The sequence below is a fragment of the Halichoeres trimaculatus genome, unplaced genomic scaffold (assembly GCF_033239565.1).
Source record: "Halichoeres trimaculatus isolate MK-OKI-2021-1 unplaced genomic scaffold, fHalTri1.1 fHalTri1_scaffold_12, whole genome shotgun sequence".
In the NCBI taxonomy this organism is placed as follows: Eukaryota; Metazoa; Chordata; class Actinopteri; order Labriformes; family Labridae; genus Halichoeres; species Halichoeres trimaculatus.
The window spans coordinates 35,887,993-35,915,377 of record NW_027437190.1 but is presented as its reverse complement, the minus strand read 5'-3'; the positions used below and the strand labels follow the sequence as shown (position 1 = coordinate 35,915,377).

Here is a 27,385-nt window from a genome sequence, read left to right as displayed (position 1 = left end):
GCATTTCAGAAAACAAAAGTAAGAAAGAGTATAGAAAGTGTAAAAAGGTCCATAAGAAGTTAGATGACGACATCCCGTCCACCACTGGTCCACCACTCTCCAGCCCAGCCAGTCTCCACCTCCACAGGGTCCAGGACTGAGCCTCCCCAGCAGTCTGCTCAGTCTCTGTCTCCTGGATCCTGTCTGCTCACAGCAGGCGAAGCTCCTCCGATGTGGCGCCGGCGTCCGATGTCAGCTCCGTCAGCCACGTCCGTGAACAGCACGATGCCGCTGGGTTAGCACAGCTAGCTCGTCCATCCCCCGGAGCGAGATCCCACGTTCCCAACAACGATGGATGGAAGGACAGGTCCACGTCGTCACCTCCCAGCTCACATCAGAGAACCAGCACGTCATCCTCACCTCCTCCTCCTCAGCTCGAGGGAAATCATCAAGCCCTACACTAGTTAGCATCGACATGCTACAGGCTGCTAACAGCTAATTTCGCATGTAAACAATGCAGCCATGGTTACATGTAGGATCTCCAGACAAACACAGGAGAAAAGTAGTAAAAATATCACTGAAGACACAAAAAGTTTGGTGTCCGTGACCAACAATGAACCATACAAAGTGATGATCCACTCCAAATACAAAGATTACAAAAAAGAGACGAAAAAAATTACAAGAAACGGACAAAGACGAGAGAGCTGCTGCAACAGGCAGCTACTTGGGTAGCGCCTAGCAACAGAAAGATGGACAAAGCTTCCAAATCGTAGACTATAGCTTTAAGTCCTGTTTCCACCAAGTGGTCTGGTTTGGATCAGTCCAGTTTGGTCCGGGTTGGATCAGTAAAGCCTGATCCTGTTTGTGTTTCCACAGCCAACTGTGTCCTTCTTGGTAGGCGGCGTGTAAACTGATAGCTGCATCAGCTACGTTATAGGGTGACGCCATAGCAACATGACACAGTGTACCCACTAATAAATCCAACGAAGAAGAAAAATGTGACAAGGTAAACAAAGAGCAACGATGAAGACATCCTGCAATTCGTCCTCTTTGTGATTTCCATGTGGCTCTTTGCAAAAAGCAGGGTTATGTGTCGTTCTTTATCACCGCTGTCACACAGGAAGTGACCATTCTTTCCACCAATCAGCAGACTGCAGTGTTTCTAGCTCCACCCTCTGGGGTTGGATCAGTTTAGTCTCACACCCCAACAGAAGGGAACCAGGAAGTAGGACGGTACGGGTCTGTGATTCAGGGACCTGTCCTGGTTTTAGTCAAAACAAACGCCATGAAAAGCGTGAACTGAACTGAATGGCCTGATTTTGATCCTCACCTCATCCATGTTGTCTCTTTTGTTGTCGTTGTTCAGGGAAATGTAATCCAGCATCATGACGAAATGTTGTACTCCATCAGTATCTGACTTCCTGTCCAGCTCTGTCCTGATCCAGACTGACTGATGTGACGTCTGACAAAAGCAGAAACCTAACGAATCTAAGACAGCCCCAGAGGAAGAGGGGTATTTCTTCCTCCGAACAGCGGCAGAAGCAGCAAAATATTTTAGCCGCTTGTCAGGTGACTGACGTCAAAGTAAAATCACCCTCTTAAGTTCATTACACCAAACAATGTTAATCCAAGAGAAACGAAAGAAAAATCCTCAAGGAAGAAAAAAGGTAGCCCAAAACAAAAACACTCGATTGAGGAACAAAAATCACTGGGACACCAGGCCAAAAAATACCAAAAATAGCTTTGATGTCGCCACGATCTCAGGCAAGTGAAAACCAGGTCACCGGCGTCCGTCCAGAAAGCCAGCCACGGAAGGATCCAGAGGAATCAAGCGGGAGACGGTTTGTTAATAAAAGTAACCTGTGCCCTCCGGCGTCTGGAGCCCTGGTGTCATCTCATTCAGATGAAGCAAGAAATGCTAGCATACTAGGCTAGGCTACGTCTTTGCCACAGACTACACTTCACTTCGCTATTTTCTGCTATTACTGCACTTTTTTTTAACTCACCAGAACAATCTACCTCCTCCACGACACGATCCCAGGAAACGTTTTGCTGTTGTTGGTGGCGGTAGCTAAAAAGCTGGACGTTAAAAAGAGTTAATGAGCTTTTCTGTTTCCAAGACGGAACTAGGAACCAAAGTTACATGCGTTGTTCCTCAGGGCCCGCTTGGTCGAAGGACATCTCTACTCTGATTGGTTGCAGCTGAACTGCGTCATAGCTAATTACCCGAACCGATGAGTTTATCAAGATCTGACTCCTGCAGCGTGTGTTGAGGGGAAATAAGACGTTTACATGAAGACATTTCTCTCTACCAGGCTTTAAATCTATGTGTGTGTGTGTGTGTGTGTGTGTGTGTGTGTGTGTGTGTGTGTGTGTGTGTGTGTGTGTGGTTTGGGCTCCTTCCATCAGAGGTCAGAGATTCACTGAGCAGCTACTCCTGTTCAAAGATCCTCAAACGCTCCTCTCCACCAGTCCGCCTCCTGCTCCTCGGGGTGTGAGGAGTGGAAGTCGTCCAAGTCAAGTCCGTGTTTTTATAAAACACTTTGGACCAAAGGAGGGGAGCGGACACTCTCAGCAACAATAGAGAAAAACAGGACGCTGGAGTCTGAACGTCTGACTCCAAAGATCCTCACCTCGTCTTCTCTTTCTGTCCCACAGATCAGGGCAAAGTCCTCAAAGTCCTGCACAGCAGCGAGGGGGTCTTCATCATCTCCCAGTACTCCCTGTTCCACAACGAGGGTCCAGTCCTCAACATGGCCATCGACTCACCCAAGGTAGGCGGGGTCAGGGGTCTGAGGAGGGGTCATAATGATAATGTTTCCTTTAAGTTCTGGGCTGGATTGATGGACCGCTCGTGTCCTGACTGATTAAATCTGTCTGGGAAGATTTATCTCCTCTCAGCCAGCTGGGTGTTTTTAGGCCGACGAGTTCCTGATTTGTTTTTGACTCCTGTGATTCTGATAACACTTTTCCACCGCGGTGGATTCAGACCCAGAGCTGAGTCTGGAACCAGCTCCATGTGTTTTACATGCCAGAGAAATTCACCGCAAGCCAGAAAAAAGACGAGCTGCAACAGGAAACGCTTTTATCTGGACTAAGTATCGTGGGCAGAATCAAGTCCCCAAACAAAATGAAGCTAAAAATATTCAATATTTTAGAGGAATCAGAGAGGATTTAGTGATTTCCTGTCTACACATATTCCTTGGTTATGTTTTGAAATAATACAAACTGTAAAAATCCTGGACAGAGTAAAAACTTGATGTTTTTTCAAAGCTTTAATAATCTCAACTCAAACAGCGGCGTCCTTCCTGTTCCCTTTGTTCCCTCTGTTCCCTCTGTTCCTCCCAGTTCCCTCTGTTCCTCCCTGTTCCTCCCTGTTCCCTCTGTTCTCCCAGTTCCTTCTTTTCCCTCTGTTCTCCCTGTTCCCTCTGTTGTCCCTGTTCCCTCTGTTCTCCCTGTTCCCTCTGTTGTCCCTGTTCCCTCTGTTCCCTCTGTTCCCTCTGTTGTCCCTGTTCCCTCTGTTCCTTCTGTTCCCTCTGTTCCCTCTGTTCTCCCTGTTCCCTCTGTTGTCCCTGTTCCCTCTGTTCCCTCTGTTCCCTCTGTTCTCCCAGTTCCCTCTGTTCTCCCAGTTCCTTCTGTTCCCTCTGTTCTCCCTGTTCCCTCTGTTCTCCCTGTTCCCTCTGTTCTCCCTGTTCCCTCTGTTCCTCCCAGTTCCCTCTGTTCTCCCAGTTCCTTCTTTTCCCTCTGTTCTCCCTGTTCCCTCTGTTGTCCCTGTGCCCTCTGTTCCCTCTGTTCCCTCTGTTGTCCCTGTTGTCCCTGTTCCCTCTGTTCCCTCTGTTCTCCCTGTTCCCTCTGTTGTCCCTGTTCCCTCTGTTCCCTCCGTCCCTCTGTTCTCCCAGTTCCCTCTGTTCCCTCTGTTCTCCCTGTTCCCTCTGTTCCTTCTGTTCCCTCTGTTCCCTCTGTTCTCCCTGTTCCCTCTGTTGTCCCTGTTCCCTCTGTTCCCTCTGTTCCCTCTGTTCTCCCTGTTCCCTCTGTTCTCCCAGTTCCTTCTGTTCCCTCTGTTCTCCCTGTTCCCTCTGTTCTCCCTGTTCCCTCTGTTGTCCCTGTTCCCTCTGTTCTCCCAGTTCCTTCTGTTCCCTCTGTTCTCCCTGTCCCCTCTGTTCCTCCATGTTCCCTCTGTTCCCTCTGTTCCTCCCTGTGCCCTCTGTTCCTCCCTGTGCCCTCTGTTCCCTCTGTTCCCTCTGTTCCCTCTGTTCCATCTGTTCCTCCCTGTTCCCTCTGTTCCCTCTGTTCCTCCCTGTTCCCTTTGTTCCTCCATGTTCCTCCTTGTTTCCTCTGTTCCCTCTGTTCTCCCTGTTCCTTCTGTTCCCTCTGTTCCCTCTGTTCTCCCTGTTCCCTCTGTTCCCTCTGTTCTCCCTGTTCCCTCTGTTCCCTCTGTTCTCCCTGTTCCCTCTGTTCCTGTGAGTTTCTCTGAGCTCCTCCTCACTTTGAGGACTGAACTGGCACAGTGTCACCTTCTTACCTTTTTCCCCTTGTTCCCTTGTAGTCAGCTGTTCCGACCCGGCTCGGTACAGAAAAGGGAAGCAACCTAAACTTCAGGAGTTGTGAGGAGTTCTGCTTAAAAACTCAACGTCCAAATGAGACTAAAACTTAACTAAACGCCTTCTATTACACCTCAACACCCTTAGTGTCTGAGGGCCAATTAGAAAGTCTGAATGCTTCTTAGCTAGAAGGCTGGTTAGTCAGATGTCCTGATAGCTGGAGGACCCTTTGGTCAGAAACCCCTTTAGTCACACAGCCTGTGGGTCAGATAGCAGGTTATACAGAAAATCTGAAGGCCCGTTAGTCAGAAAGTCCATAAGTCAGTAAATATGATGCCTGTTAGCCAGAGGGCCCCCTTAGTCAGAGGGCTCATCAGTCAAAAGATCAGTTTTTTGACAGAAAATGAAGAATATCAACTAAATCCAAACTAATTTTCTGACTAACAGACCTTCAAACTAAAGATCTTTCTGAGAATATGGTGAATCTGCCGCTACTACATCACTAACATCATTGTAAAGCTGTTTCCTTCGGCTTCTGATGGGGAAACTTAAAGCTGTTAGCGTTCAGGTCTCCTGTTAAAAACCTGGTACCAAGGCCCCGGTCTAAGAGTGAAGACCCCAAATAGAAGATGATCCTGTGTTTCAATGAAGAGGAAACCTGATAAACGTTTTTATGGATCAGTAAACTCTGAGGCCCAGGGCTTTGGCTCTTTCCTGGACCTCAGTGGTGGAAAATCGAGCCATTAAGATTCAGAAGTTCAACCAGCTCAAACATCCTCCCATTAGTAACACAACGATGAAAAAGACGCAGGCTAACAACACGTCTCTGACCCTAACCACGCTCCAAACAACAGATATGACCTGTTACCATGAGAGCTGAGCTGCAGGGTCTCAGGTCTACACGTTAGCATAAAGACACCTGAACACCTGTGACTGAAAACAGCTGAGTCCATCAGACGGCCGTCTCTGAACGAGCTGTTTGACGTTTGGACGTCCTCTTTCTGACAAACTGTTTCTGTAAATCTCTGCTGCTCGTCGCCTGTCGTCGCCTGTGCCGTTAACGAAGCTGCTGGCTCCGTCTAACGATGAAGTGTAATCAGGAGGTGAGCAGCGCTGGAAAGGCTCCGGGCCGTCCTTTAGACGTGTGATTAGATTAGTAACAGCACAGCTGTGTGTAGATACAACAGCGTGACGATGTTCAGCCTCAGCCGGAGCTGGAGGGAAGGGAAACAGGATTTTTATGTTTCAGAGGCTGAGTTAATTTACACAGATGTGACTCAGAAGTTTTCATGTGTTTTTATTACGAGGTGATGAAACCGTCTCTACCTGAACACGTGAAGCAAATCCTGAGAGGACTGAGGCTGTTTACGGTTTTTAGATTAAATATCTTTCTGTCAGGTCGTACATGTTGAAGATCTTCACTGAGCTTTCACACGCAGTAACGATAAAATCCCTCCTGTCTGACCGATCCTCCTAATACTCTGCTGTTATTGGCTCATAAAACTGGTCTCTGGATGTGTTTCCCCCCCCCTCAGGGACACCTGTATGTGGGAACAGCCATGGAGGTCCAGAGACTGCCGCTGGCAGACTGCGGTCGCTACGGCGACACGTGCAGGGAGTGCATCCTGTCCAGGGACCCGTACTGCGGCTGGGACAGGGCCAGGAGGAAGTGCATCGCCATCCCGCCTGGATACAACGTCACCACCGGGTATGATTGGATATGATGTCAGCGCCGCAGAGCCAGCGTCTCAGGGGAGGGAGCTCATTAGCAATTCAAAAACAGACACAGCATCAGGACCGCAGGGTCTGAAACACCGAGACACTGATCCTGAGGCTCAGAGCTGAGACATCCAGAGTCTGCAGGGTTTCACAAAGACGCTTCACGGCTCAGAAAACAGCTCGACATGATCCAAACGGTTAAATAAGATGATCAGAAAAACAGATTTTAAAAAATAAACATCTGTGAAGACTACAGCCATGACCTCAGCTCTGTACGCGTTAGTTTATCTGTCTTCATTTCCACAGGAAGTGTGTGCACATCATTCACCGATCAGTTCCCAGTCCAGTTAACGCTCCTGTTTCCTCACTTTCCTTTGAGTCAGCGCCCAACACACGTCAAACAAAACAAATCAGATTGACCTGGACAGGAAGCTAGGCATTTAAATTGAAAGTAACTAGAGATGGATACTGAAGTAGGTACTTTTATCGGTACCAACCAAATTCTGTAAAAAATACCCAGTACCACTTCACATAAAATCAAAAGATACCATGTTTTGGTATCTTAACTAATCCCTGTGACTGTGAGGAGAGAGGAAGAGTAGGGGATTTTCCTACTGGACATGAACGCAGCATTACAAGATTATATATTCAAGAAAAAAATATGTTAAATTGAAAATGTTTAATATTTTATTATTAAACGAATTGATATTTTTTACCACATAAACACATAAAAGTTCTGAAAATTGGTACCATTGGGTACTGGTACTGATTGCCAGGTACTTTGCATTGGTTCCATATCGTTTCAAATGTAAAAGTTACCCATCTCTGCATGTAACACCTGCTAATTTCAAAATACAACGCTGTGTATGGACCCAGCGGTAAACTCCAGTCTAAAAATTTGAAGCTAATGCAGAATGGCTGAAAACTGCAGTTCCTAAAGTGTCCACTAGAGGCTGGCTGCAGAAAGACAGGAAACCACATACACACCCATTCAAAATGAGTAGATCTTTATGGCAAAAATAATAAACATGTTAGCAGCTTGGTTTAAAATTCGTTTAGGTCTGAAGAGTTCATTTTTTTATCCACCCACTGTACAGTGAACAAGAGGGGGCGGGGCTTACTAAACTAAACTCACAAGTTTGGTCCATATATGGGCATGGCTAATTCCACTGACAGGGGCACACCCCGCTTCATCCTTTCTTGGACACAGTTAGGTTGAGTTCAGTTTATGGAAAAATGACCTCCAGGGCTTCAAAACTTTGAATCAGAAACCAATGGGTGATGTCACAGAAACAACTTCACAAACCTGTTATTCAGAGCGGAGGCCAAAACTGTCAGAATCCCTGGCAGATCTGAAAGTTTTGACCTCTCAGATGTTTGCTCTGAGCACAAAACGTACCAGATGAAGAGAGTTTAACTTTTATCCGTTTTAATCTGTAATCTTTGGTTTGTCCACTTTCTGCAGTTACAGCAACAGCAGCTCTTTAAAGGGGCCAGTCCATCATTTTCAATGAACCTTTTTATCAGGAAAACAACCTTAATCTGCCCATCACAGCTCTACTCTGTGGTGTATACAGCAAAATGTTGACTTTTTAGAAACTTTGTTTTTTTTTATTGGAATTAAACGGCCGATTTTACAAAACAACTGGAACCTCCTAAATGTGACGAGTGCTCAGATAATCTGGGCCAACAACAGGTGTGGACCGGTGGTGTACACAAAGGGGGGCAGGGGGAGTGATTGCCCCCCATAGACTGAATAAAACATGGACGTAGTCTCGCCGATGTCACCCGTCTGTTTCTGAAACAGAAAACGAAGCAGATCGGCTATAGCAGCCATATTGGTAGATGCAAGGGCTTCACCTACAGCCATAGAGCGCCTGTTGGTTGTGACCCTCAGCTGTGCCTCTGATTGGGCGAGCTCGCGATCTTAATATCCTCTCAACGGCCGAGTTCAAAAAAATGCTACAGGGCCCTCTGTGGAGCCAAAACACGCTCTAAAGGGCCCTTTTTGGGGCCAAAAGATGCGCTAAACACATGCTAAAGAGGGGCCCTCTTTGGAGCTAAAACATGCACTAATTAGGGCCCCTTTTAGGGCTAAAACAACTGCTAAAGGGCCCACTTTGGAGCCAAGACACCGCTTTAAGAGCCCTACTGGTTGGGAGAACACACTAAGCTGCCTTCTTGGTTGGTTAAAATGTGATTAACTGCCCTCTTAGTTGGCAAAAATGAGCTGTTTTTGCCTCTTTTTTTGTGCGTATGTGTTTTTTTGCCCCTGCGAATCTGTGGTGCCCTCAGACGCTTCCTGTGAAAATTAGGAGATCGTATTAGTTTCTCAATCTGCACAAAGATGAGATCAGAGTGATTTACTTTTTGAGAGTTTGTTTTTCAGTGAGCTCCAGCGCCTACGCTGCTGAGTTTGCTTCATGTGGTGTCGTTTCTGAGCGCAGGTGCATTGAATTATGCAAATGAGGACGTCCTGCAGCCAAATGACGTCTGGGGGTTTTAGTTTTGCATAGCACGATGTTTAAAAAGAAAAAACATAAAGAATAAAATGTTTTCATGACTCAATGAAGGATAAATCAGTAAAACGATGTCAGAGAAAGTTAACAACCGACGTCTTCATCTGCAGCTGACCTGACCATGTCCCTCTCTGCGTCTGACAGTCGTTGGCTGTGAGGTAATAAAGTAAAAGAAAACGAAACTTCACTTCATCAATGATGCATGCTGCGCTTACGCTGCGCCGCCTTTAATGACTCTTTGGGTTTCTAATTTTAAGGCGGGATATGAAAATCAATCCCGTGCCGTAATGAGTCCCTCCTCTGCCGCTGGCTCTGACGTGGCTGAATGATTTGTCTCTGCATGTTTTAATTTGTGTCGAACAGGCGCTTGATGTGTAGGCTCATAAGCCGTTTGTGAAACTCTTTTAACGCTGCTAATTTGTCCTCTCCATTATTCTCCGACAGGGCGCTCATTCAGAATCTGGACCACTCCAACTCCTCGGTTTGTGGGGAAGCTGCTGGTGAGTGCTTATCTGCTCGCTCCCACTCCCGCTCTTAATTAAAGCAGAATAGGAGCCTTTCTGAGCGGCTACAGTGGAGAGATTATTATCAGATAATTGAGTCCAAAAACCCTGCAGGGAGAGGATTTCAGTTTTTTTTCCACATCTGCTGTGTCTCAGGGCTGAAAACCACGTTTCAACCTGGAGGAAACGTGACGGTGACCCCCCCTCTGAAGGAGATCCACCTCCTGAAGTGATCAGATTAACATTTCTCTTATTTCCATCTGTGTGAAAACTGACTCCTGTTTTATTCAGAGACCAGTTTGATCCTTTACCTCAGAAACTGGACTCAGACTGAAAGACTCTGTGTTTTTCATTTAATATCTGAGATCAGAGAAATATATATAAATATATAAATTGTTCTTATGTAACACTTAAACACTGGTTTCCTTATTCTCCTGCAGTCACACAGAGCTCAGTTTGTCACCAGGTGGAAATCAGAGCGACGTCTTTCCTAAAGACACTTTTACACGTGGCCTCAGACGAAAAATAGGTTCAGGTTTCAGATTCTAAATCATATTAAACATTAAATTTTTGCTGAAAGGAAAGGTAGAAGAGCTGCTGCCAAGGTTTTTTTTTTTTTCCTCAGAGCGTTTTAATTGTTTTAGTTGATTTATACAGCAGAGGATCAGAACATGTTACAGGAACAAAAAGAGTTGATTGACAAAATTAATCTCATAAATGTACAGAAAGACAGTCATGAATAAACATGAATGAAGTCATAGTTTTATGATATTAAGTCATAAATTATCAAAGAAAAATAGTCATAAATTTACAAGAAAAAGTCATAAATTTATGACATAAAATCATAAACTATTGAAGGAAAAAAAGTCAAATATTTAAAAATTAACAAGTCAAAAATGTATATGAACATAGTCATACTTTACTAAATAAAAGTAATAAATGGACAAGAAAAAAACTGTAAATTTATGAGATAAAGTAATAAATCATTAAAGAAAAAAGTCATAAATTTACAAGAGAAAAGTCTTAATATACTAGATTAAAGTTAAAAAAAAATACAAGAACAAAGTCATAAATTTATGAGATAAAGTTTTAAATTATTAAAGAAAAAATTGTAAAAAAAATTAACAGGAAAACAAGTCATACGTTAATCAGAATAAAGTCACAAATTTACAATAAAAAAATCATAAATTTATGGGATAAAGTAATAAATTATTAAATAAAAATAGTCATAAATTTACAGGAAGAAAATCATAAATTTACAAAAAAAACTTAATTTACTAGATTTGAGAAATAAAATTTAAATGAAAAAAGTAGGAATTTAAAAAATTTATTACTTCTTTCTTTAACAATTAATGACATTAAATCATTATTCATCAAAGAAAAATGATCATAAATTTACAAGAAAACAAGTTGTGAATTTTTGAGAACAAATTCATGAATTTACCAAATAAAAGTCAAATTTACAAGAAAAAAAGATTATATATTTACGAGATAAAGTCATTAAAAAAGGAACAAGAAAACTCATGAATTTACAGAAAGTGCTTAAATTTTTCAGAAAAACAAAAAATTGCATAAAAACTAGTCTTTAATTTAAGAGAAAAAAACATGTCTTATTAGAATAAAGTCATAAATGTTTAAGAAAAGGGCAAAAAGTAATTAGTTCAAGTCATAAATTAATAAGGATTAGTAGTTGTGAATTTATAAGAAAAAAAGCCATACATTTTTCAGATTTCAGTCATATAATTAAAAAAAAAAATCAAGTTAAATCCAAAATTTGCATAAAAACGAAGAACTTAATTTATGAGCAAAAAGCATAACTTAATTTAAATAAAGTCATAAATTTATGAGACGATACTTTTAAATTCACTGGAAGGAATCTATTAACTTAGTCTGTATCTATAAGCTACCAGAAGATCTAAGACCTGTAGAGTTAAAAATGTAAGATTATGTTTCTTAAATGATTGTGATGATGTGACGTGTCTCCTTGTTGAAGTTGTTTCATATTCCTGTTTCATATTTTGTTGCTGCTGTATCCTGCAGACCTGCTCTGCACGGAGGTCAGGGTATGTTCCCCAGCGCTGACGGCTCCTTTTGAAGAAAACATGTTTGTAGCTCTCAGTCTGCCTCGCTGTGATTGCAGACATGATGATTTGGAAAAGTAATTTTCAGCTGATGAGTTATTGATCGGGGAGATACGAATCTGTGAATCTTTCTGTTTCTACTGGAGTTCTCAACAAAGACACACACAACACATTATCTTTTTTTAAATTTTATTTATTTAGTTTTTTCACTTGGCCCTAATCCTCCATCGTAGATTTAAACGGCTTCAGCTCCTCCAGCGTAGCCCAGTGTAGGTCAGAGGTCAGAGGTCAGAGGCTACATCTGCCCAAGAGCCAAAATTCCCTCCCAGCAGAGCCTGTGAGGGCCGAGTGCTCTTATGAAATAAACAAAATAAATACTGTTTCCATAGTTATATTTCATCACTATTTGATTTATTCATTTTTACTCCAGCTCTCTGTTAATTTTCAGTATTTCTCAGACGGACTCAGACTGTGGAGTTTACAGAGAGATTCAAACAGAAGCTCAGCGGCTAATCAAGTTTTGCTGAATTTCTTCTTTTTCTGTAGGGATTTGTAAAAATCTGGTGGCAATAAAGTTAGAAAACGTTATAAACTCAGCGTTCAGCTAACACAAATCAGTCAAAGCAGCTGAAAACAGATTTTTCAGCTTTTAATGACGAGATTACCAAACCTCATCATGCTAACAGGATTGCTGTGGACTGAGGAGCTAATCTGAGATAACGAACCTCCTGTTAACGTCTCCGTGTGGCTGTGATTGTCAGAAAGAAAACTGTGGCTGAAAGTTTCCTCCTGACCCGTCGGGCAGACGCTCAGACTCCTTAACGACGAGGAGTCGGCCGTCTTTATTTCCGTTCCTCCACGGGGACCAACAGCTCGATTTATTCCACCTCAGAGTGAAAATGTAAATGCAGCAGCTCAGTGTGACTTCCTCTTTGGCTCAGACAGATGATGATTGGATCAACCTGTGAGGGGGCCTGAAGGCAGAGCCGAGCCACGGGTCCCTGCTGACAGCTCGGCACATGGCCCCTTTAAGAGGCGAGGATAACGCAGGCCCTGCCCTCAGGCTCGCATCATTTCACTTGGTGATGCTCTATAGGAGAGAAAAATCCCACATTTATTCACCGCTAATCAAATAAGCCAAAAAACTAACTCCACATAATGAATATGAGGACTTCAGGTCCCTGAGGATCTGGGGCCTTGAGGCTGTTTCTGACTTTTCCGGGATGCTGAGCCTGCCTCGTTAAAAACCAACAAAACAACCTGAAAACAGCAGGAGAGTGAGCCAGACCGCGGAGTCTGATCAGTCAGCTCTGGGTCTCAAACACAAACACAGATTTACTGGAAACAAGGGTTTGAAGAAAAAATGTTCAGACTTGATGTTTTTGGTTTTTCTGACCTCTATGGATTCACGAGTTGGAGAAATCTGAATCTGTAAACTGATCAAAACGCTCTGAAAATATGAAATAAGGAGCTCTGTGCTGGTTTATGGCACAATGGATAGGCGGGGCCTCAAACACCAAGGTCTGCCCATAGCTCCACCCCCAAACAGGCCTCCAGACGTCTGGCCAATCAGGAGGAAGGTAGGGCCTTAAAGAGACAGCAGATAAGACAAAGTGTATCAGACAGAAATATGGGTTTGTCAAAGCCTCGTTTCCACCAAGTGGTCTGGTTTGGATCAGTCTAGTTTGGTCCAGGTTGGATCAGTCCGGTTTTGCCGGTTTGGATCAGTCTGGTTTGGTCCAGTTTGGATCAGCCCAGTTTGGTCCGGGTTGGGTCAGTCCGGTTTGGTCCAGGTTGGATCAGCCCGGTTGTGTCTGGTTTGGATTTGTCCGGTTTTGTCCAGGTTGGATCAGTCCGGTTGGGTCCAGGTTGGATCAGTCCGGTTGTGTCCTGTCTGGATCAGCGTGGTTTGGTCCAGGTTGGATCAGTCCGGTTGTGTCTGGTTTGGATTTGTCCGGTTTTGTCCAGGTTGGATCAGTCCGGTTGGGTCCAGGTTGGATCAGTCCGGTTGTGTCCAGGTTGGATCAGTCCGGTTGTGTCTGGTCTGGATCAGTCTGGTTTGGTCTGGGTTGGATCAGTCTGGTTTGGTCTGGTCTGGATCAGTCCTGCTCGGTCCAGGTTAGAGCAGTCCAGTTTGCTCCAGGTTGGATCAGTCCGGTTGTGTCTGGTCTGGATCAGCCCGGTTTGGTCTGGGTTGGATCAGTCTGGTTGTGTCTGGTCTGGATCAGCCCGGTTTGGTCCAGGTTGGATCAGTCTGGTTGTGTCTGGTCTGGATCAGCCCGGTTTGGTCCAGGTTGGATCAGTCTGGTTGTGTCTGGTCTGGATCAGCCCGGTTTGGTCTGGGTTGGATCAGTCCGGTTGTGTCTGGTCTGGATCAGTCTGGTTTGGTCTGGGTTGGATCAGTCTGGTTGTGTCTGGTCTGGATCAGACCGGTTTGGTCCAGGTTGGATCAGTCTGGTTGTGTCTGGTCTGGATCAGACCGGTTTGGTCCAGGTTGGAATAGCCCGGTTTGGTCCAGGTTGGATCAGTCTGGTTGTGTCTGGTCTGGATCAGCCCGGTTTGGTCCAGGTTAGATCAGTCTGGTTTGGTTAGGCTTGGATCAGCCCAGTTTGGTCCAGGTTGGATCAGCAAAGCCTGATCCTGTTTGTGTTTCTACAGTCATCCGTGTCCTTCTTGGTAGGCGGCGTGTAAGCTGGATGCTGATTCGTCTGCTACGTTAAAGCGAAACAGCGTAGCAACAGGACACAGTGTGACCCACTATTAAAACCAACGAAGAAGAAACATGTGACACAGTTTTGTTTCGACAGCAGTTTCAGGCTGTTTGGTGGCCCATTTTTCCAAACGATTGGAAAGTTCTTTTCAGGAAGTCAACCGAAGAGACTGCAGTGTTTCTAGCTCCACCTTCTGGGGTTGGATCAGTCTGACACCCCAACAGGAGGGAACCAGATAGTGGGACAGTACGGGTCTGTGATTTGGGGACCTGTCCTGGTTTTAATCAAAGGAAACGCCACAAGATGTGAGCCACTTGGTGATAATTTCTCAGCTGTAAATCATGAAAAGCTTTCACTGAAGCTCCAGAGGTACAGGATGAAGACTAGAAAAAGCCCAGTGCCCTCCTCTTTTAGCTCTTTTAGCTCCACAGACCTTACTGGTGAGTCACATGACCAGTCTGGTTTGTGTTGACGACAGAAATTTGGATCCTGAGTTGTTGGACAAACCTCTGATTTGATAAGAGATGTTTAGATTGACTCCTGATGGTCTCTATCAAATCTAAAATACTGATTTACTGTTGCCAACAAGATCAGTATTGATCAGTGTTTGGGTGTACAGATTGATACTTAAGTTTCAGTTTCTCTTCTCTAGTATGAATTTAAACACACTAACAAACTCAGTAATTTTCGCTTTGAAAACTGGTGAAAAATGTGTTGATTTTCATCTTGTGTCGTTTCGTGCATGTGTGAGAGGAAGTGTGTTTGTAAGACCAGGTACGTGATGTGGCTCTCTGTGGTACCTCTGGATTTTTTGTGGCTCTTGGTCTCTGACTGGTCGGCCACCCCTGGTCTGAGTGAACCCCCTTTCTGTCTCCTCAGCTCTGAAGCTGCGCCGCACCTCCCCGAGAGAAGTCAGGGTCCCATCCAACACCACCATCTTCCTGCCGTGCCCCGTCCGCTCCTTCCACGCCTCCTACCGCTGGGAGAAAGACAACTGCATCAACAACTACCCCTGCATCTTCTCCGGAGACTTCTGCGTCCTGGGGCCGGTGGTGGACACGCCCCTGAAGGACGGCGTTTTCCGCTGCATGGCCACGGAGGACGGGTTCAAGGTGGAGGTGATCTCCTTCAGGCTGGTGAACAATGGCCGGCTCCTGGCCGCCTCCCTGGCCTCCACCTTGGGGCTGTCGCTCCTGCTGGCCGTGGCCACGCTGTGGCTCCATTAACTGCAGCTAACGCTAATGCTAACCCCTCATCCTTACTGGCTCCCTATGACAGGAAAGGCGAGGAGCCGATGTCAGGAGGTGAGGTTTGCAGAGCATTCAAGTTGGCGGTTGGGTCGGGCGGTGAAACCTCACTTCCTGCCTGATTGGTTTTTAGAGGAAGCAGAAAATTCCAGGAAGAGGGTCCGCATTTTTACCTACATATCTTAGTAAAACCAGACTGGGATTGAGTCTCACAGGATCCGGACTAGGAGTTGACCCATCCTGATTCAGCCATACCTGGGTGCTTTGCAAACCTTTCCTCTCTGACTCCAAGAGATAAACATATCGTATGAGTTGGGCAAAAAACACCAATACCAGGCCGATTCTTTTCCTCATCTCTCCTCTTCTTTTCAAATTGACTTGATCGTGCTTCTTTGTGTATCTATAAACCTTTAATACCGCCTCCATCCATCCTCCATCCATCCATCCTCTCCTCTCGTTGAGCTCCAGCTCATTAGTACTTAGAAATATGTCTGGTATTGAGATTAAAAAGCCTTAACACTTCTGGGACATTAACTCCTAAGCACAATTTTGCAGTCGAGGCAGAACACTGCAGGCTCGGTCGGACTTGGCGCAATAATTAACTGCAGCTGAGTCGAACGATATCGCTGGGAGGAAGTGTCAGCTCTTTGACAGGAAGTAGGCGTATGGGCGAGAGCTCATTTTCCAACATCACTGTGTCTCAGCGCCTCCTCCTCAGACGAGGCAGTTTCTTGCATCTTTTTATCAGATGGTATCAGACACCGTTATTACGCCTTGTTCACAGCTTTGTCCGTTGTTTTTCTTTATTTTACATCCTCCTCCTCCTCCTCCTCAGAGCTCCAGAGAAACCAACCCTCGCTCCTGCAGGATGTGGAGGAACCCAACGCCTACAGGTGCTTTGGAAATGAAGTTAAAGTGAGAGCTCAATCTGGGTGTTTATGATTCGTACTAAAGGAGAGGATGGTTTCTCATTTCCTGTTTGGGTTTTTCAAGAGACAGCATCAACAAAGAGGAGCGAGATGAGTAACATCACAGCCTGACAACGTGTAAAGGTGTGAACAAGGTGTCAGCAATTCAACAAACACGTACTTAAACCATCATAAGGGCAGATGGAGCTAAATGGAGCTGCTTGCATTTCATAGTTTGAGAAAAAAAAAAAAGGCTTGTACTTAGATCTGTGATTCTGTATTTATCGCTCTGCAGATGCTGATTTCTACCATTGCTGCCTACGTATACGTCTTGATTGTTTGGGGTTTTTATGCCATAGTTAAACGTGATATGTAACCACTGACTGCTTCGCCTCTTCTCCCCGGGGACATCAGCGCAAACAGACCAGACAGTGGTTTCTTTTTCACTCTACGCTGTGAAACAAACGGCTCGACAGATTCCTGCAGCAACCACAACCCGCGCGGAGGGCAGCTTTAATAACGTGATGCAAAATTCATCACCCGACGAAGGCTGATTAGAGCTGAATGTAAGATGTAAGAGGAGTTGTGAATGTAGCTGCAGTTGGACAGCGCTGAAATGCCAAAAACTGCGGCCGACCTTATGAATACTGATCAGCTGATTCCTGAAGAAGGCTCCGGCGCTGATGAATTATGCAGCGGATTAGCTCGTTCTCCAGAGCATTGAGAATTATCATTCAGTAATGTAACATAACTCTGGCCGTGCAGAGCCGGGCACACTAGCAGAGATGTCATTAATAGCTAATTAGACTGAGGAGCCGGCTCGTTGGCGTCGTCGTCGTCCACATTGAGGAATTTATTTTACACAGCAGCGAGCGTGTTCGGAGCAGATCACCTTCCTGAGCGCGGTTGTGTGTTGCTGCTGTGGGATCTGCTTGCTCTCTGCACTGCACTGACGCGGCCTACTGACTGTGCCAAAAACGAAACAAGAAAAACAAGAAAAGAAAAGGGAAGAAAAACAAAGCTGAGTTGAGCCAAGTCATCCGCCCGATGCTTTCTGCCTCTTTTTTACATCCGATCGCAAAAATCCCTCGCTCCTCATCTCGTGTGATATTTTGTACCAGAGGGCGAGTACAACGCCGGGTCCTTCCTCAGCCAAACTCACAAACACAAAGCAGCTGCAGGTCTAACATGCATATTAATCGTCTTTGTGTCTCCGTGCCGCTGCAGGGTGGGAAATTAACACCAGCCGAGTGCTGCTGAGCATTTAGCGGAGGCTGTTAGTGGAGTTCACGCAGCCAGAGAACTAACTCACCGTACTCAGACGTTTCCCCGTGTAACCTCCTTCGTACTGTACCTATAGCTGCTGTGTATGTGTTGTGATTTGACCCAGAGAGCTGTTAGTGTGAACAGATCTGTGCAGGGGGGGAAACAAACCTGTGTCCCAAATCCACACCTCAGCGCTGTGACCTTTGGCAGCCATGTTGGCATCTCAGAGACGTAAAGATGCTCTCATCACGACGCCATGGCGCTGAAAGGAAGAGGCTCAGTGGTCCGTTAGCTGGTCCAAACCGGTTCAGCTCCACTGGAGGACCCAGAAGAATGTCTGAGGGCTAAATTAGAGTGGGTGAGGAAAAACTGTCCCATCTAGATTCCCAAAGAAGAGGGAGAAAACTATCCGATAGTCCACAAGTGTGCCCCCTAGTGGAGAAAACCCTAAGCAGAAGCATAAGGCTGACTTTAAACCGTCCAAAAAGCCATAAAGGGCTATCCAATGTGCCCTACACATGAAAAACCAGCTAAGTTCAGCCCAGTGGAGAAAACTTTGACACAGCGCCCTTCTTCTGTTGAAAATCTGACATGCTGCACAGTCATTTTCTGGTAAACAATACATGATAAAATCTATTAATTGAACCTATACAGTGGAGAAAACATGATATTGTTTAAAGGGTGCACTAGCATTGGAGAAAACAGAGCAGGCCCAGACAGATTGATGGTACACAGGCTGTAGGAGCTTCCCCCCAAAAACGGACAAAGCTGTTAAGTGCTCCCTGGATCACACCTTAGTGGAAAAAACTTGAAAGTGTGTCCTGCTGTGCCCTCTCTTGAGAACTCTCCCAGTGGAGAAAATACAAAGCTGTATTTTTATCTTACACTGGGCCGAAAAGCCATGAAGGGCTGTCCAGTGTGCTTCAAAAACACAATATGGTGCCCTACAAATGGAAAAAAAGGCTATAAAATGTCTTCTGGATAGCACTCTAGTGGAGAAAATATAATGTTGTACCCCCTAGAATATCCCAGAAAAAAACAGAATATCATATCAAGACCTTGAAAATGCTTCTGGTGAAACTCTGCCTTAAAAAAGTGGATAAAACACAGAGAAATACACTAAGGTGGTATTCTAGTGGAGAAAATGCAAAACTGTACCATAGAGACTGACCTCAGACCAGCCAATTTGCAGTGAAGGGCTATCTAATGTGTATCTGCAGTAGAGAAAAGATAATATGATGCCATTTCAATGGAGAAAACTCAATGAGGCCCTCTCTGCATATGTTGCTAGTGGAGAAAACTTGATGCTCTGCCTTCTAGATAACACAAAAAAAGGCAGATTAAAAGGCCAAAGGTATGGTTAGATCAGAAAAAGTTGAATAGTGTCATTTAGTTTGCCTTAAAGGCGAGGGAGAAGTGTTGTTGAGTCCCAAGGATGCTCTTCTAGTGGAGAAAGCGTAAAATGGTAGGTCTATCCAAGGCGTCCCTCTAGTGGAGAAAACATGATGGTGCCCTACAAATGGAGAAAAGCCCTCTGGATATCACCCTAGTGGAGAAAACTTGGTGCAGTGCTCCCTAGCATAACCTAGAATGAGCAGGATAGGTAAAACAGACCCATCTAGGTTGCCTAAGAAAGGGGAGGCTATCTGAGAGTTCACAAGAGTGCTCCCCTAGTGGAGAAAATTCTGATTTCAACTGTCCAAAAACCCGGAAAGGGCTATCCAATGTGCCCATCGAATGAAATATGAGCTCTGAAGTTCACTCTGGGTATCAGCCTAGTGGAGAAAACTTGATGCAGTGCCCTCTCTCATGGTTGCTGTCCTAGTGGAGAAAATCCAGAGTGGTACCAATAACACTGATCTTGCATTGGCTGAAAAAGAAAAAATCAAGGGCTATGGAGAAAACACCTTATCCCACCTCAGCACCCTCACAGATGGTTGCAGTGCAGAAACTTGTTGCTGTGGCATCAACCGGCCAAAATGCAATAAAACACAATCCAAGGTGCCTCTCCAGTGGAGAAACAACATCAAGTGCCAACTCAGCTGCCCTACAAATGGAGAAAATGCTATCAAGTGCCCTTAGAGCACTGCTCTATTGGAGAGAACTTGGTGCATGGCTCTCCAGCAGCCCTAGAAATGGACAAAACCGTATGACTTAGATGTGCTTAGAGTGGGAAGAGGTCGAACTTTGCAACAAAGGTTGCTTTAAAACCCATCAGAGAGTTTACTGGGCTGCTCCCAGTGGAGAAAACTCTAAATGATGCCATTAAAACTGACCTTAAACTGGCCAAACTGCACTGAAGGGCTATCCAGTGTGCAATACCAACAAAGATATGTGCCAGCTCAGCTTCACCACAAAAGATGTGACCATCCTCAGTGGAGAAAATGTGCTCCAGTACCATCACTTTTGGGCGCTTTCCTGGCAGTAAAAACACAGAAAATGGCTGAAATGAAATAAGGGCTATCTAAGGCGTCCTTCCAGTAGAGGAAACATGATATGGTACCAGAAGTGTCCTCTGGATAGCAGCCTAGTAGAGAAAACTTGGTGTAATTCCCTCATCTACTTCCTTGGGAAAAGTGCTAGTGGAGAAAACACTAAACCACACAACTTAGACTAATTTCAAACTGGCCAAAATGAAAGAAGGGATATCCAAAGTAGCCTTCCAGTGAGGCACACATGATATGTTACCCCGCAAATGGAGAAAAGGCTATGAAGTGCCCCCTGGGTATCACCCTAGTGGAGAAAACCGCAATGCTTTGAAATTCCCTGGAAATGGGCTGAATAAAGTTGGTTGGCCAAGAGTGTGCTTACAAAAGGTGAAAAAAAAAAAAAAGACAGTGTCATATAGGTAATTTCAAATAAGTGGTGAGACAACAGTTTAAGGTTCCACTTGGGAGCCCCCCTAGTGGAGAAAACACAAAAACATATAACTTAGACTGATTTCAAACTGGCCAAAATGAAAGAAGGGATATCCAGTGTAGCCCTCCAGTGAGGCAAACATGATATGTTATCTCGCAAATGGAGAAAAGGCTATGAAGTGCCCCTAGTGGAGAAAACTTGATGCAATGCTTTGAAATTCTCTAGAAATGGGCTGAGTGTGATTCGTTAAGGGTGTGCTTACAGTTGTGAAAAGAAAGGTTACTTTCAAATAAGTGGTGAGAAAACAGTTTAAGGGTCCCCTAGTGGAGAAAACACAAAACCACACAACTTAGACTAATTTCAAACTGGCCAAAATGAAAGAAGAGCTATCCAAAGAAGCTCATATCATGAGCCAAACATGATATGTTGCCCTGCAAATGGAGAAAAGGCTTTGAAGTGCCCCCTAGTGGAGAAAACTGCAATGCTTTGACATTCCCTAGAAAAGGGCTGAAAAAAGTTAGTTGGCCAAGGGTGTGCTTAGAGTCGTGAAAAAAAGTGTCACCCAGGTTACTTTCAAATAAGTGGTAAGAAAACAGTTTAAGGGTCCCCTAGTGGAGAAAACACAAAACCACACAACTTAGACTAATTTCAAACTGGCCAAAATGAAAGACGGGATATCTAAAGTAGCCTTCCAGTGACACACACGATATGTTACCCCGCAAATGGAAAAAAGGCAATAAAGTGCCCCCTAGTGGAGAAAACTTGATGCAATGCTTTGAAGTTCCCTAGAAATTGACTGAAAGTGGTGAAAAGAAAGACAGCGTAAGCTAGGTTATTTTCAGATAAATGGTGAGGAAAACCCATCTAAGGGTCCACTTGGGTGACCCCCTAGCGGAGAAAACAGCTACGTTGGTGACCTCTAAACGCCGTAAAATGGAAGCTACATTTGGCCTCGCTCCCCTCCCTTTATTTCCCGTAGTCTCGATCATCTCTCGTAGGTTGATTGTGTTCATTAAAGCTACAATCCTCTGTGATGTTAGCCTGCGTACAAGCATCAAAGGTTGTTACCAACTCATTTTTCAGAGTCGGAGTCAAAGTGTGGATTTGGGATGAGGTTTGTTTTCTCCCCAGGACAGACGACTTCAGGTCATAGAGCGTTAAACATGGTCAGATAGTTACTGATAGAGTGCTCCTCCTCTGACCTAAAGGTGGAGGATTTATCATTCAGCACTTTTCCATCATCTCTAACTCTACAGAGCTTTTCTCCAACACCCACACTGCTGTGACTGACTGTGTGGAGTCGAGTTTTAGAGCATTAACCACTCTCCCAACTGCATCTCCTCTGTGTTCAAGTCCTTGCTTTGATGCTGATATCCACACGGCCGCTTTATCGAAAATTCAGTTATCGCTGGTTGCGTTCGCCATTGTTCAGAGGCCAATCTCCTTCAAAGCAAGCTCTTGATCTGCCTTCAGGAAACCATCTTAATGGATCGCGCTATCTGCTGTGAGAGAATCAATGCCAACTGAAGCGGGTCGCTGTTTTGTTTGCTCTGGGGTTTTGAGTGTCGAGTACTGTACATGATGTGTGCCCACGATTCTGTGTCTTGATATATCTAATTTTAAAGTAACATGCCAAACTCTATGATTAAAAAAAGAGATTTATATTGGTGCCATGCCAGTCTATGCCATCCCATAACATGTATTTTTAAAAGAAACAGATATCTATAGTGCAATAGATATTCATGTAACAAACCCATATTGACATGTGTTTCCCTGAACATGTGCGGTGAAAATTAATAAAATATAAGTATAAAGAAAGGATTTGTTGGGCTGGTTTGTTTGGTGTTGACTGCAGTGACACCTGTGGCAGGAAGTGGTAGTGTTTTTTTCCAGGATGAAGACTCCGTTTCCCATAAGCATCGTCACCCACCTTGGTGAAAACCTGACTCTGACCAAGGCTGAGCAGATCTTAACTCCACTTTTCTTTGTTCAAGACAACTTTTCCCAGGATGCAAAGCGACAAGGTAATGTGTTTGTTTTTTTGTAGCTAGTTATTGTTTGAAACAAAACATCAAACAAACTTTGTTACGCTAGGACTACATACCCAGCCATCAAGTCTCTCAATACATTTTTGTACATCAAGACTTCTTGGGACATCTCAAGACAAAAATTTGAAGACGCCACTCATGTCTTAAGACATAACATGGGGTGCACCCAGACAGGTTTTTGTGTCTTCGAATCACTGAGTGTCTTAAGACATCTTGAGACATCTTTATATTTCCAAGACGTCTTAAGACAGCCTAGAGACACGTCTCATAGACATGTCTGGACTTTACCAAGACATCTGGTGAATTTTGGCCGTAAGTCGTGTCTGTAATGTTAGTGAATCCTGGTTCTGTCCTACCAGAGCTCATCTACCAACTCCAACCTCACCAAGCAGAGCTAACGTAACCTGGCTCTTCATTTTATTGATAGACTCTCAAGTTTGAACAGACCACTGCAGAATAACTGCTGACTGTGGGTTGGAGCCAACATTAGCACTAACACATTAACCTGGATTTTAGCCTTTAGCAAACTTTGGCTTAAGTTTCAGCATTAAACATTTTTTAGCCTTTCACTCATGTTTTAGCACTTTTGTTTTGTAGCCTTGAGCTTGTGTAACAGCCTTTGGCTCATGTTGTAGCCTTTCGCTCGTGATTTATCCTTTCACTCATGTTTTAGCAATCTCTTGTTATAATCTTAAGCTTGTGTTATAGCCTTTAGCTCATGTTTTAGCACTCTGCTGTTAAGCCTTTAGCTTGTGTTTTAGTCTTTTAGGTCGTGATTTAGCCTTTCATACATGTTTTAGCACTCTGCTGTTTGGCCTTTGGCTCATGTTTTAGCCTTTAGCTTTTGTTTTAGCACTCTTCTGTTTAGCCTTTAGCTTGTTTCCCAGCCTTTCACTCATGTTTTAGCACTCTTGTGTTATAGCCTTTAGCTTGTGTTTCAGCACTCTGCTGTTAAGCCTTTAGCATGTGTTTTAGCTTTTAGCTCACGTTTTAGCCTTTCACTCATGTTTTAGCACTCTTGTGTTATAACCTTTAGCTTGTGTTTTAGCACTTTCTTATTTAGCCTTCAGTTTTATTTTTGTTTTTGTTCTCTTTTAGCTTGTGATTTAGCCTTTTACTGATGGTTTAGCGCTCACGTTCTATAGCATGAAGCTTGTGTTTTAGCTGTCAGCTCATATTTTAGCACTTGCTGTGTTCTGTACTAGTGTCTACCTTCACCACAAAATTAATCTTAGCTTTCACTCACTGCTAATCAACAGATGAGCGCTAAACTCTGACGGCGCGTCAACGTTCTGTTAATGAATTTGATTTCTCCTGGGAAAGAAACTGAGAAATAACTGATTTTGCTGCTGATTATCTCTTTTTATTTGTGTAATTTCAGGAGAGTTCTTGAACATTCGTAGCTGTGTTGCATGTGAGGCTCTGGATGTTTTATGAGCAGTGTTGGATCTGATAGAAAAGCTTTTTCTGGGATGACCTCAGAATAGTCGACACCGAGCCTGGAAAAGCACGTTTCATCACCATCTGCTGGGCAGTCGATGGTGAATTAATAAGATTGAATGATTTGTAATTCATGCAGCCCAACCATCTTTACAACCAGTTAAAATCCAGCATCTGTTTCCACCCAGGTTTTAATGTAGTGCTACTTCAGTTGTTGAAAACACTCGAGCTAATAATGAAACGTGACTGTGGAGTATTTTGTGCAATTAGTCAAAAATAGAGTCCAATAGCAGACTCCAGCTTGTCTGGAAACAAACAGGAAGATTCTCTAAAATGTGGAAATGTTCCTTTAAATTCAGTACAAAGCAGAAAAAAAGACGTGTCCATTATTTGGTCAATAAAAGTCAATCAACACCTGAATTAACGTTGGAATAAAGATCCTGAGAATGAGTCTCTATCTTCCTCCACACGCTCCCTGTTTCCCTCCAGCCTCATTCATGTTTCCAGCTGAAATTAGACACACATTACCAGAAGAAACCGTTAAATATAAATCCCTCTTTTCTTTTCTTTTCCTTTCTTTTCACAGGCTTTGGCGCGTCCATTCTTCTGCAGTTATCAGACAAACACAGGCCCTGTTTCTCTCAGAGACACATGCAGCAGAGACGCTCACATGTCCGTCGTGTCGGAGCGTTTACTGGCACAAACAGACGCAGAAATAAACACAGCGAGGGATGGAGACAGTTAAAGAGCTGCTGAGCGTGACAAATGAAACCGTTTGAGTCCAACCCGCGCAGGCAGTCTGAGTTTTGACACATCTGTCCCCCGGAGATATCCAGGAGAGAGAAATACCGCCGTCGCCATAATGAGGAGTGCTGACTCCATGTTCTCCTGGGCAGGCGGTGAATGCAGCAGGTGTGCCACTTTTATCCAGTGTGATGGAAACGCAGGGAGACTTTGACTTCCTGTCGCTCACTCTGACTAATGAGGTCTTCACAGGTCCCAAACCTGACGTCCCTGCAGAAGGTGAGAGCAGAAACAGGTAAATTTAACTCCAGGAGCTGGTCTTCTGCTGGGAGTGTCCAAACTTCTTCAGATCATCAAAAGACAAAAAAAAAAAGTTCAGTTCTGCAAAATGTGCCCATCATTTACCTGCATTCATTTCTTCAACCATTTCCACTTGTGTCGGCCTGTTTCCTCCTCTTTCTGTGATGAAACAGATCAGGAAATGAGAGCGCCAACGTTGCAGACGCAAACACAGAGATCTCAGCTGGAAGTCGTTTCATCACTCTACACCAGAATCAGGCAAAAGTTGGCGGATTTACCCTTTAACAACAACAAGCTACAGAGAATCAGCTCTGGGTGAGTGGAGAGGGGTTCACAGATTTGGCTGAGGTTACAAAAACATAAACTTTATGAATGTTTGGGCTTACCTTACGACTAAAAACATACGGCACATTCATTCTGTGGATAAAGAAAATCCAAGATGCGCTTTAGAAAATGAAAATCTCCTGACACCTCATCTACATACTCATCTCTGCAGGAATGAGGATTAAAAGATGCTCTGATGACGAGTAATTCACACCAAAATGTGTGATAACTAACCCAGGTCCCCCGATCAGAGACCACTTTCTGAAGGTCTTGGTCTTGGTCTTAGATTGGACTCCATAAAGGGCTCCGTTAAACAGCCTGCAGGAGGATCCAATAGGTAGTTTTAAACATAAACTGAAAACAAATTTATTCAGTTTGGCTTTTACAATTTTTTTTTCTTTAATTTTATTTATTTATTTATTTGAATCTTTTATTTTCTTTAATTTTAAATTCTCTTTACATTATTTCAGCATTTTGGTATTTTTAGTAATTTTATTTTTCTTTAACTTTTACTTTACCTTTTTATTTATTTATCTTAAGATTTATTTTAAGTATCCACAGTCTTGTTGTTATTTTGACATTTGAGTTTATTTCTAACTTTTCAACTATTTTAGTAAAAAACTAACCAGTCTGTGCTCTAAAATACTAATTTAAATATTTTTAGCGATTGTTATATTTTATGTTTTTTTTCACACTTATTTTTCAGTCATTGTGAAACACTTTGAACTGCATTTTATTTTTACAAAATGTGCTTTAGTAATGGTGAATTTGCATTTTGAATTAGACCAGAACAAGTGAGATGTTTATTTTTAATATTATTATTATTATTATTATTATTATTATTATTATTATTATTATTATTATTATTAAGGAAAAAGGCCCTTCAATTTATTTAAAGCTTTTTTGTTTGTTTGTTTTACTTTTTAAAATTTTACTCCTCATCACCACTGGAGCTTTCTAAGCCAGTGCGAAAAACAAAAACAAAAACAAAACAAAAAAACGCAGTTCCTCTAGTGTCCACTAGAGGCTGGATGCAGAGGCACTGAAAACCACACACACACCTGTTCAAAAAAGACGATCTTTACAGCAAAATAAACATAAACAGTCTTGTTGAAAATATTTTAGAGCAATTTGTTTTTTTGTTTTTTTGTTTTTTAACCAGCACACACTGAGGGAGGGGCAAATTTAAAAAAAATAATAATCAAAGAAAATAGATAAAAACATTTTTGTTAAAAACATTATTTTTGAAGGCATTCAAATCCTGAGTTTACGCTCTTCAGAGGATCGGCTGAATCGACTGATGGGCCAGCACACTGTAGCTCTGACGAGGCTAAAAGCATCTGTCAACTCTATTTTTAGCTCTCTGGGACTTTTGTTTTAACAATACAACCACGACTTCCTGTAAAAATCAGCTGTTTGCTGGGTGTGTGTAGCTTCTGCAGCCAGCCCCAAGTGGACACCCTGGGAACTGCAGTTTTTAACACCCATGGTGAAGGTTGCCTCAGGGTTTATTCTTAAAAACACACAGTGAGACATTCACACAGGCTCAATTAAAAACAGAAATATCTGAGGGATGAGTTAGAGCTGTTGGCGCGCTGAGCAGAGACGATGATGTGTGGAGAAACTTACAACACACTCATGACGGAAGATAAGAGGCAGAGATTTGGCAAAGAGAAGAGATGTGGAAATTTAATCTGACGTGTGTAAGAAATAAGAATAAACAGGTTAGATAACACTGCAGGGAATAAACCGATCAGCAGCTGAGAGCGAGTGTGGAGGGTTTAGATCAGATCTGTGCTCCGAGGTCGACCTCATGAGGAGCAAACGATGGTAAAGACAGAGACAGAAAATCCAGAGGAAGTGTTTCTACAGCTGCAGAAATAAAGACACACTTCACACACTTCACACACACTGACAGCTGCTCTGCTGTAAGCTGCTTCTGAGAGCAAACAGGTCGGGTATTTAAAACACACACACACACACACACACACACACACACACACACACACACACACACACACACACACACACGAGCTTACCGAGCCAGGGGAAAACTTCCTCTGACATTTTCTACATTCCTGAGCATCACACACACACTCACACAGAAAGAGAGTGTGTGTGTGTGAACGCAGACACACAGTTGCCACAGGCGGACTCAGTCAGTGTTGACTCACTCCTCAGAGCGTCACACACACT

General features: G+C 43.7%; 1 protein-coding gene across 2 annotated transcripts in view; it reads left to right on the top strand.

The window, feature by feature from the left end:
* LOC141800714 (semaphorin-7A) overlaps positions 1 to 22,151 on the top strand; it is a 73,616-nt gene extending 51,465 nt beyond the window's left edge. For both annotated transcript variants that reach the window (XM_074683453.1, XM_074683454.1), the window contains 4 exons: positions 2,638 to 2,753; positions 6,056 to 6,228; positions 9,203 to 9,258; positions 14,933 to 22,151. In XM_074683453.1, the coding sequence (XP_074539554.1) occupies positions 2,638 to 2,753; positions 6,056 to 6,228; positions 9,203 to 9,258; positions 14,933 to 15,279 (692 nt within the window). In that variant the 3' untranslated portion in view covers positions 15,280 to 22,151. The remainder of the gene's footprint in view (positions 1 to 2,637; positions 2,754 to 6,055; positions 6,229 to 9,202; positions 9,259 to 14,932) is intronic.
* The last annotated feature ends 5,234 nt before the right edge of the window (positions 22,152 to 27,385 follow it).